The sequence below is a fragment of the Pipistrellus hanaki genome (assembly GCF_964339955.1).
Source record: "Pipistrellus hanaki genome assembly, chromosome: 13".
Classification (NCBI taxonomy): domain Eukaryota; kingdom Metazoa; phylum Chordata; class Mammalia; order Chiroptera; family Vespertilionidae; genus Pipistrellus; species Pipistrellus hanaki.
The window spans coordinates 59,315,907-59,327,997 of NC_140515.1; the positions used below are offsets into that span (position 1 = coordinate 59,315,907).

General features: G+C 47.3%; 1 protein-coding gene across 1 annotated transcript in view; it reads right to left on the minus strand.

Annotated features, from left to right (window-relative positions):
- Positions 1 to 12,091, minus strand: part of ARIH2 (ariadne RBR E3 ubiquitin protein ligase 2) — a 39,342-nt gene that overhangs the window by 23,698 nt on the left and 3,553 nt on the right. The window contains 1 exon segment of the mRNA XM_084901666.1: positions 11,006 to 11,350. Coding sequence (XP_084757792.1) covers positions 11,006 to 11,254 — 249 coding nt within the window. The 5' untranslated portion in view covers positions 11,255 to 11,350.

The window sequence follows — 12,091 nt, forward strand, 5'->3', positions numbered from 1 at the left end:
GATATGCAATTAACTGCATACAGTAGGACTAAAAGCCAAGCTTCCCACCATGCTCCTACAGCCACAGGCCTATCCTGTCCAAGAATGGTATCAGACAACGCTCTGTCTCTGCCGGCTGCTGCCCCTGTGGGGGCACAGGAGCAGGAACACCAATGCCACCCAGGCCCCTTCCAGAGGACACTGAGGCCAGGCACCTCACTGACAGCCACAGACGCTTCAGACAGAGCTCGTGAGCACATAAGGCTGTTTCTATAACCTTTCTCTTTCTGGATGTGTCCACCAGAATGGCGGCTCCTAGAGGGTGGAGTTTTAAAATATATATTTCCATTTATTTCAGAGAGAAAGGGAGGAGAGATGGAAACATCAATGATGAGAGAGAATCTGATCTGCTGCCGTCTCAACACCCCTCCTGGGGACCGAGCACTAACCATGACCTCCGGCTCACAATCTCCTGCCTGGTCAGTTTGGCCACCCTGCTGGAATGCCAGCCCTTACACTAAACAAGGTGGCGAGTTCTGCCCCGGCTGGTTTGGCTCTGCCGCTAGCGTCAGCCTGCGGACTGAAGGCTTCCATGTTCGGTTCTGGTGAGGGACAAAGGCCAGTGTACACACGCAGTCCATGCAGGAGCCAACCAACTAATGATTCTTCTCATCATTGATGTTTCTACCTCTCTCCCCCTCTCCCTACCTCTCTGAAATAAATAAAAATCTATACTAATAAAAGGCTAATATGCTAATTAGACCGGATGACCTTCAGGTCGTCCTTCCTGACAAAAGCCGGGGCTGTGGCCCAGGAGAGGCCCAGGTGAAGAATTTGCATTTTATATCCTTAACTAAGTTCACATTTAAAAGTTTTTTATTGACTTTAGAGAGGAAGGGAGAGGGAGAGAGAAAGAGAAACATCCATGAGAGAGAATCATTGATTGGCTGCTCCTTGCAAACCCTCTCCTGGGGATTGAGCTTGCAACCCAGGCAAGTGCCCTTGACCAGAACCGAACTTGGGACCCTTCAGTCTACAAGCTGATGCTCTATTTACTGAGCCAAACCAGCTAGGGCTACCTCATGCTCTTTATTTTATTATTTTTTAAATATATTTTATTGACTTTTTATAGAGAGGAAGGGAGAGGGATAGAGAGCTAGAAACATCGATGAGAGAGAAACATCAATCAGCTGCCTCCTGCACACCCCCTTGCAAACCCTGCTCCTTGCAAACCCTCTCCTGGGGATTGAGCTTGCAACCCAGGCATGTGCCCTTGACCGGAATCGAACCTGGGACCTTTCAGTCCACAAGCCAATGCTCTTTCCACTGAGCCAAACCAGCTAGGGCTACCTCATGCTCTTTAATAATATTTCTCTCTCTCCCTGCCTTCCCCAACTCTCCAGGTAACCACTGATTTACTTTCCTTTCAATAGGCTAGTTGGCATTGTCTAGTTTCATATCATTGAAATCAGTGTTTACTCTTTGTCCTTCTGAATCCCTGCATGTGGCGTATTTTGTGATCAGTGATGCTTATGCTAGCAGTTCGTTCTTCTACACCGGTGGGAAGTGTTGTTCTACAGGCATACCACTACTTGTCCATTCGTGTCTGTGGATATTTGAGTTGTTTCCAGTTTGGGGCTCTTACATTAATAACTGCTACAGACATGTGAATTCCAGGACATAAAAACAAACGGAGGTAGGCCAAAGGCGTGTGAGGGCAGCCAATCATTTGAATCAGAAGCCAATGTTAATAAGAAGCAAAAAAGATCTGACTGCTCCACTACAGTGTCATAAAACTCACAGCTTCTAAAACACTCCCATCGAATTTACGACTGCGTATGCTCCCAGCCATCTTTAGTGCTGCTCCTCCTCAACACGGACTGAGAGCCCACTTTTACCTTCACCAATGACACACTGCCACCGGATCCACTGACTGTGGGCACAAGCCAGTGCCTCTGAGGCTGGTCACATCCTTTCCGCTGCCAAAGCCAGGACGCCCTCCGCCCTCCTCACTGTGGCACTGAATCCCTGCGCACATTTCCTGTCGTCCCCGTGAACACGATGGAAGCCCCTGGCCTCGCCTCAGAAGAGTCTGTCATTCCATCCGCACCACGTGTCAGAACTGCCAAAGCGAACCCTGCCTTGCCCCCAGCTGGGCGCACACATCCAGCAGGCACAGTGACAGCATGAAGCCCCGTGACAGCATGCCCTCCATTTACCAACCGCAGGGAGCGTGCAGAAATAGAGTTCTGGGCTAATTCTCAACTTCTGCATTTACTGACTGGGTTTACACAAGCAAATCAACAATAAACAACACTTAGTGAGAACAAAATATAACCAGACATTCCTGTTAGGTGCTATATGCCAAGAGGAAAATGAAGACCTTAGTTTCAAAGACTTCAAGCCCTGGTTTACAAACAACTCCTCTGCCATTAGTTCAAGTACACACCAAAGACATGCACACAGTGGTACAGAGACAAGAGTGTCGACTCTGCCTGGGGATCAGGGAGGGCTTCGTGGTAAAAGCAGTCAAGGGCCAATCTTCAGTTTCCAGCTTGGTGAATGGTGGTATCGCCAATTAGGACAGAGAATCCGGAAGTGGAGCTTAATAGCATTGGAGCTATTTCTTGTAAAAGATGCAAAGCTAAATACCGACTCTGGAAAATGATTGTGAGAGCACTGAGGAGACCGGTAAAAGCCTACAAAAGGGACAAATGAAAGTAGGGAGAGTAAGTACTGGCCAGAAAAGAGACAGCATGCAAGTCAAAGAGAACATTTTCCCAGATACAGGGACCACTCTTTGTTCAGTATTATAAGAACAGCTTTGTTCTCCTGTTAAAATATTCAAACAAACCTCTCACTCATCCTGCCTGTATTTTTCTCTTTATGGTTGGTAACTTGTGATTCTCACAGTAAAAACATTTCATGTTTATAAAGGTTTGTGATAGTGCAAAGACAATCGAACACAACATAAGCTACAAACTCTGACAATTCATATCAATCTCAGTATTCAAGATACAGAGCGGACACATTTCAGAAGGAGCAACGTAAGAAACTTCTTGCTGCTGAAACCGGTTTGGCTCAGTGGTAGAGCGTCGGTCTGCGTACTGAAAGGTCCCGGGTTCGATTCCGGTCAAGGGCATGTACCTTGGTTGCGGGCACATCTCCGGTAGGGGGTGTGCAAGAGGCAGCTGGTCGATGTTTCTCTCTCATCGACATTTCTAGCTCTCTATCTCTCTCCCTTCCTCTCTGTAAAATATCAATAAAATATACTTAAAGAAAAAAAAAAAGAAACTTCTTGCTGCCTCACTCTGTGCCCTTCTCAAATCTTTCCTCTTTTGGGCAGAAAAATCCAAAATCCTTTAAATTTTTCCTAAAGCAACAGGGGCAAAGACACACACACACACACACACACACACACCGTCGTCAACCAGAAATGTAGGAACAACAGCCGGGCTATCTGTCCCTGAATCTCCTTCCTGGTCCCAACTCAAAATGCCTCTGCCTCATGTTTACTTCTCTTACTGGTGGGCCAAGGAGAGGGGCCCGAGGCTCCGGAGGAAGGCAAAGGAGCCCACAGCACACGGCCCCACGGCTCCTTGCACCTCAGAGGCGGCAGCAGCATGCTGTCCAGACCTCCCTCCTCCACTCAAAGCACAACCCTGAGAAGGAACCAGAGCGAACATGTGACAACACCATTCCCGCTGTTCTGCTCTTGCCCTGCCTCCACCAGAACCAGCTACCTAAACACCCACGTGCTAGGTACTTGACATGCGTGATCTCCTTCAACACTGCGCAGAAGGCATTATCATCGTTATTCTACAGAGGAGAAACGAAAGTGTGCCGAGGTTGAGGACTTGGCCAAGGCCTGTCACACTGAGGCAGAAAGGGACCAGCCAAGGCTCCGGCCAAGTCCCACAGACAAAGGCCACAGCCCATGAACACGCTCACCATACCGCCACCCACGCTGCGACACAGAAACAGCACCTGCATGCCCGCGGGGAAACAGAAAAGGATGGTTCAGGACTAAGAGGGTGTACAATACGGCCACTTAAAGCAAGCCATGACAATGGAGTAAACATTGGGAAATATTGAAATACACATGAATTACATGCACGTAATGGTTACTATTGTAGAATGCGACGTGGACAAGTACAGGGATCTTCATCTGTTTTGTTCACAGCTATTTTTCCAGTGCTTGGCACAGAGTTGGTACCAATAACATTGGTTGAATGAATGAACTTAGCACAGTAATATTACCTATGAATATGGGCAATACCTGAAGGATAATAAACAAGGAAAAAACTTATTTTAGGTTAATGGAATTATGAATGATATTCTTTCTTTAATATTGCAGTAACATCAACAAAAACATTTAAATATAAATAAATCCAGGACCAGAACACAGTGTGGATTGATGACACAGGCTGACATGGTCCCTGAGGTGTGTGAACGCACAGCAGAGGGGAGCGGGCCTGACGCTGATGTGGAGCTTCTGTCCGGAGGGCGGGGAGCATGCTGTGTGTGCGCCAAGCGCACAGTGAGCACACACAGTCGATGATGACAATAACCTCTGTAAGCTGGCACGACAGAGACAGCTCCAGCACTAGGTGTACTCAGGCAATTCTCAATGTCACTCTGGACCTTTCCCATCTCCCTTCTAAAAATAAACTTACATATCAGTACCACACACCGCCTCCCAGACTACAGCATCATGAGTACAAAACACACTCACTAACAACCCACAATTTGGAACACCGGGATTTCATTTAGATTCTAAGATACAGGCATGCGGAGAAACCTGACATCAAGCCATAAAAATAGAAATCAGATGGCTGCTCACCGCATAAACAGTGTTACTATGCCCAGCTTAAAGACATTTCCCATAAGTAATAACAAAAAACACCATTGCTTAGTTAATTAATCACTATGTATCAAAATTCTGCTAAATCAGGACATTAAAAGTTAATAAATAAATTGAAGTCACTGTCAGATAGTATATAAAAAACATGGTGCCACTTAAAGAGAAAGGCTAAAAAGAAGGTACTTGGGCCGGGACCGGTTTGGCTCAGTGGATAGAGCGTTGGCTTGGGGACTGAAGGGTCCCAGGTTCGATTCCGGTCAAGGGCATGTACCTTGGTTGCGGGCATATCCCTGGTAGGGGGTGTGCAAGAGGCAGCTGATCGATGACTCTCTCTCATCGATGTTTCTAACTCTCTATCTCTCTCCCTTCCTCTCTGTATAAAATCAATAAAAAATTTTTTTTTTAAAAAAAAAAAAAAAAAAAAAAAAAGAAGGTACTTGGTGTTAAAAACATCAATAGCTCGCCCTGGCTAGGTAGCTCAGTTTGTTATAACATCATCCTGATATGCCACGGTGGGTTTTATTCCCAATCAGGACATGTACAAGAATCAACCAATGAATGTATAAATAAGAGAAACAACAAAGTGATGTCCTTTCCTCTCTCTAAAAATCTATTACAAAACAAACAGCCCGGCCAGTGTGGCTCAATGGTTGAACACTAACTTATGAACCAGGGGATCACGGCTCAGTTCCTGGTCAGGACACACACCTGGGTTAAAAGCTTGATTCCCAGTAGGGCCCTGCAGAAGGCAGCCAATCAACGATTCTCTCACCACTGTTGTTTCCCTCTCCCTCTCTCTCCTTTCCTCTCTGTATCAACAAAAATATATTTTAAAAATAAAATAAATTGGCGAGACCGGTTTGGCTCAGTGGTAGAGCGTCAGTCTGCGGACTGAGGGGTCCCAGGTTCGATTCCGGTCAGGGCCATGTGCGTTGGTTGCGGGCACATCCCCGGTGGGGGGTGTGCAGGAGGCAGCTGGTCGATGTTTCTCTCTCATCGACGTTTCTAGCTCTCTATCTCTCTCCCTTTCTCTCTGTAAAAAAATCAATAAAATATATTTAAAATAAAATAAAATAAAATAAAATAAATTAAAAATAAAGAAGAACATCAATTGCTTGTCACAAGTGACAAATGCATAGAAACCAGGATTTAAAACCGGGACTACAAAGACTGCAGGTAAGAGTGAGAAGCCCTGACACTCAGTGTGATTCATCCACAAAGGGGAGTGACGATGAACAAAGGATCTTAGGACATTTCCCAGCCATATTTTGCTGAATAACAAGCACCAGATTCTAAAACAAATTCAGGTAAGAGGGGGGCAGAATAGTGTTCTAGAGAACATTTTTCCTGCTCTATCGCAGTTAACACAGCAATGCAAAGAGCAGGAACTGTAGTAAAAATACGAGAAATCACCAGCTTCTTTCTCACGTCCTCTCCGGGGATAGTAGACTTGAGAAGAGCAGGCAGTTCGGTGCTAGGAGTTTAAAAAACATCTGTCCCTTCCTTCCAGCGGTAAAGACAGACACTGCACAACCTCCTTCCAGTTTATTCCAGTGCGGCTTCAGTGCAGCTTCGTCTCCCACCCCGCCGGAGTCACGTTCCCACCTCCTGCTTTCAACCCGCCGGGTCTGCATGTTACCACCGCCCTCCGATCACACCTCCCCGGTTCCTGTCCGCACACAGCTCAGAGCTCACTGCTCAGAGCCCGAGCCCAGCCACTCTCTTCTCCCTTAGTAAGCAATGGGGCAGGCCCCGCACAGCACCCTCTTCTGCCCACACCCGACGGGCTGCGGAGGCGGCGCGCCCCTGCAGCAGCACGCTGGTCCCCCAGGAGAGCCGCTCTGAGCAGCCCGAGAGCAAGGCCACAGGAGGCGCTGACAGCTTCAATGGAGGACAGATTCTTCTCGGCTAACTACTCAGTTGGGGTTCTTCTCCTTCAGAGACATCAAATCCCAAAGGAGTAAAAGGCTTAACTGCATGTTGGACGATGGCTCACACACAGGCAACTGCCACACACAAAAGGAGTCACACAGACCTGGACAGCAGTGACAAACTGGAGCCACGCCTCAGAGCCAGAGAGCTTTGTTCAGAGGCAGTCTTCCCAAACTGTAATGTTAAACACACATGACCCTCCCTACTGGCCCCAACTGCACATGAACATGTGGAAGAAGGAAGACCGCAGTGTGTCACGGACTGTCCACACAGTGCCATGACCAAGGGGGATCGGTCACGATCGGGGTGACTGATCCCCACAGGCAGGCAGGCGCGGAGCTGTGAACGCCATTCTGCCACCTCAGCACTTAGAGCATTCCCTCTGTCTCAAAATATTCATCATAGAAGTAAAAAGGCTCCTTTTTAGCCAGCCTGAGAGGACGATGACATGTGACTCCTTCCTTCCTTCTCTTTTTCACCGTGTAACCATGTCAGGGCTGCAACCTGCGGGCAGAGCTGGGCAATGACTCAGGCCACGCCCTGCTCTGCGCTGGGGCATGAGACCGGGGCGGCCTGCCACCCACCTCGCCCACGCACCTCCTTCATTAGGGAGCACGTGGTGTCGCCTGGCCTGGGCCAAGCTCCCAAACCACTCGCGCGTCCTGCACGGGCAGCCAGGCCACCGGAAGAGCCAGGCCCCGGGCCCGGCCCAGAGAAAGCGGTCTGAACGTGCGCCTCGGGGAGGCCTAGGATGGGGAAACCTGTGTTGCTGCATCATCTGCCTTCCATGGATTACTCTCCTTTCGGCCCCATTTTCCCTTAAAAAATATATATATGTGTGTGTGTGTGTAGCTATATATTAATTGATTTCAGAGAGGAAGGAAGAGGGAGATATAGAAACATCAATGATGAGAGAGGATCTTTTATTTTAATTTTTAAAAATATTCTTAATTGATTTCAAAGAGGGAAAGGGAGAGTTAGAAACATCAATGACAAGAGGGAATCATTGCTAAAACCGGTGTGGCTCAGTGGATAGAGCGTCGACCTGCAGACTGAAAGGTCCTGGGTTCGATTCCAATCAAGGGCATGTATGTTGGTTGTGGGCACATCCCCAGTAGGGGGTGTGCAAGAGGCAGCTGATTGATGTTTCTCTCTCATCAATGTTTCTAGCTCTCTATCCCTCTCTCTTCCTCTCTGTAAAAAAATCAATAAAATATATTTTTTTTAAATAAAAATAAAATTTAAAAAAAAAGGTAATCATTTACTGGCTGCCTCCTGCACGCCCCCTACTGGGGACCCAGCGCAACCTGGGCCTGTGCCCTTGACCAGAATGGAACCTGGCACCTTTCAGTCCACAGGCTTATGGCCTATCCACTGAGCCAAACCAGCTAGGGCCTGCCCCATTTTCTCCTGAACTCTTTCCTTGGGTCTTAACTTTCCTCCTCTCTTTTTACCCTTTCATCTCCATTCTAAGTTCTTTTTCCTTCTTTTCATGACCTTGAGGGCCAGAATATGCCTTTTCATGACCTTAGTCAAGGATGCACAGCAGGATCTAGGGAACCTAACTCACCAATAGCATCAGTTACTGTCCTCAACAGCTGACAAAACACACACTATCCAAGAAATTACTTACTACCTACTCTGGGTGCAATACTGACAGGAAGGAGGGGGCGAAATGTGCAAAGCGGTCCCTGCCCTCCAGGAAGCAACAATCTAGTTGGAGAGACCACGCGAACATCTGTGTAAAGGCAAACACAAGCCGTCAGGAGACTGCAGTGTGCAACCTCATACAAGGCTGTACCGTCTGGGCACAGACCAGCGGAGCGCCCACCACCATTTCTAGGCTCCTTAGTCAGGCTCGCCCAGAGCAAGCACACGCTGGCCTCTGAAGGAGCCCCGAGGGCACCACAGGGCAGGAGAGCTTTCTAGGGAGAAAGGCTTTTCAGAGGGCTGGCCCGGCCAGCCTCACAAGGGAGAATGTAAAATGAATTTCACGTTACATGTATTTTAACACACACACACACACACACACACACACACACACACTCTCTCTCTCTCTCTCTCTCTCACGGAGAGGGAGGTGCCTGTCCTCTCGGCTGTCTCCAGTAGGGCTTGCAATCAGAATTCCTATGCCTAGCTGGAAAGACTCTGATGAACTCAATGAGGTGACACTGGACCACTCCGTCACACACTTGACAATTCCCTTTCTCATTTCAAATACCAACGCTGTGTACGACCTGACAATAAGATTAAAGCATAAGAAGCTAGCTGACCAGCAGGGAGAGGTGTGCAGGTGAGGAAGAAAGAAACCGGCCCTCCTTTCTCCCTGGGCAATGCCCTCCAGAAGCAGAGTGCCAGCAGCTGTGGGAGGGCTAGGGCGCAGAAACCCCAAAGCCAGGGCTTCCAGTGGTCTCCGCTCTCCCGAGGCTTCGCTGAGCACAGAGAAAGGCGGCAATCGCTTCAGGGATGAGTCACACAAAAAGCCTAGCAGTCCGCCGAAACCGGTTTGGCTCAGTGGTAGAGCGTCCGTCTGCGGACTGAAAGGTCCCAGGTTCGATTCCGGTCAAGGGCATGTACATTGGTTGCGGGCACATCCCCGGTAGGGGGTGTGCAAGAGGCAGCTGGTCGATGTTTCTCTCTCATCGACGTTTCTAGCTCTCTATCCCTCTCCCTTCCTCTCTGTAAAAAATCAATAAAACATATAAAAAAAAAAAAAAAAAAAAAAAAAAAGCCTAGCAGTCAGCTTCTAGCTAGTGGCTCATAAACCCCTGAGGATCTAAATCCAAGGTTATTAGGCTTTGCTGACCACCTGGGGGGGAAATCCCTAACCTGGAAAACTATTACAAAAATCATACACAGCACACCTCAGTTGATTCCGTTTACCAATACTAACAAGAAGATTATTGGGCTGAAACCAAGCAATGTCCCTTTGACTTCAACCTCGAGCAGACAACGAAGTCCATAGAATAGCTCCCAAAAGAAAGCCAGTGAAACAGTAAAAGGAGAAAAATGTCCCCATTTTCACATAATGGGCAACACATTAAGGGAAAGAAACAAGCTGGGAGACTGTCTAAAGGACCGTAAAAGTAGTGCACGGTGTTCTATGTGAGCATCCTACATACGAGTGTAACATTACATCCAACAACATGTGCAGTGAGGACAAGAACCGGCTGAGGGGCAAGATGCTGAAAAGTATGCCCCTCGCCGGGAGGCTCAGTGGTTGGAGCATCACCCCAGGCACCAGGAGACTGCGTGTTCATCCCAGTCGGGCATATACCTAGGTTTGGGGCTCCATCCCCAGTCGGGGCGCATACGGGCACATATGGGAGGTAACCAATCGATGTTTCTCTCTCTGTATCTCTTCCTTCCTTCCTCTCTAAAACCAATAAAAATTTAAAGAAAGAGAAAAGTATGCTAGTTAAGTGTTAAAAATAAGATTCTTACTGGAATAACCAACTTTATTAATTCCTTAAAATTTCCGTATTAACAACCCCCTCAAATCAGTGAAATACAAGTTATGAGAACTTACTTGATTCTTAAAGTTATGGCTGTAAGATTTCTTCCAACATTAATCACCAGGATAGGAAACAAATGAGATCGTGAGCCCAGAGGCACTGATTATTTAGGGTAGGGGTGTCGAACTCAATCAGAGAAGGGGCCAAAATCTAAAATCCAGCCTAAATCGCGGGCCGAATGGTTTACTGAACAGTCATAAACTGACAATGTCATAAACTGACAGCGGAGTGCAGTGATGACAGCGCGGTGCGGGCCACATTGCAAGGCCTGGCGGGCTGGATTTGGCCCGCGGGCCTTGTGTTTGACACATGTGATTTAGGGAAACATTATCAGTGGCTCACAAGTGTTGTGTAGAAGGTGGTGATTCTGGTGCTTATCAGATTTACCCAGTAAAGTTTCATAAGACTCACTTTCTTAAACAGTGTTCATCCCTGCACTTCTGCTTCTACATATTTGTGGTCTGTCGTTCTTGAACCCACCCACCGCTCCTTGGTAATGCTTAGCAGTCTGAGAACCTGAGGGTCTTAGATATGCCCAGACCGGAAAACAAAGTGAATGCATCAAATGTGTCCAAATGATGCAACATATACTCAAACGTGACTTCAAGCTACAGAGCCATCATCGGCCTGCAGGAAAAGTGAGTAAACGGCAGCTCATGTTTAGCTTTAACTGGAGAAGGACAGGATCACACGTGCAACTGACAGCACTGCTCACCTTGAGGACAGAGGCCAGGCTGGTCATGTGCTCGTTGAGGGCGCCCTCGGACTCCTTGTAGGTCAAGCAGGTGAACTGGTACTCCTCAGGGTCGAAGGCGTCGGCCCCCTGCTGCTCCACGTCGCTGGCAACGCCCACATAATAGTCCTCTATGTCCCCGGGGTCCTCGTCCTCCTCCTCCTCTTCACAATTGGGGTCATAGTCCTCTTCATTGCTGTCAGACCCCTGGCTATTCATGTCCACCGACATCTTAGCATCCAGCCTCGATGCAAATCCGGAAAGCAGGGTTTTTTCCCCTCCCCCCCAACTTTACCACTTTCTCAAATGCATTAGTGTTTTTGTCTTCTAAGGAAGAAAAAGAAAAAAAGTGTGTTACTTCACTGTGAGAAATTGTAACAGAAGTCATTCAAGAACCAAAATGGCATAACCCTGACTCTACCCCTCTATAACCTATCCCCAAGGGATAGAGAGTTAGAGACATTGATGAGAGAGAAACATCAATCAGCTGCCTCCTGCACACCCCCCACTGGGGATGTGCCCGCACCCAAGGTACATGCCCTTGACCGGAATCGAACCCGGGACCTTTCAGTCCGCAAGCCGACGCTCTATCCACTGAGCCAAACCAGTTTTGGCTAGAGCCATGTTTTAATGATAAATTTTTAAAAAAACCAATGAATCTAAGTTTGATATTAACTATAAATGCCCAATTTTAAAAAATCACAAGAGGACAATAAATAGGATACTTGCAATTTCACTTTTAACAAACTGGTTTATATGGCAGAACCACCAATTCACAACTGAACCTACTAACTATGGTATTTTTCCTTTAGAAGAAAAGTTAATTTCTAAATTAAAAATACCTGTAGTCCTCGAAGATCTTTCAGGAAGATGTTACCCAAATATTCTGTCATATAATTTCCATCTGAAATGAAAAGAAAATTCTATTTATATATTTTTAAAATGATACCCTAGTTTTGCAAATTTATTTTTAAAAAGCAAAGATTTTAGCCCTGGCTGGTTTGGCTCAGTGGATAGAGCACTGGCCTATAGACTGAAGGGTCCTGGGTTCTATTCCAGTCAGGGACA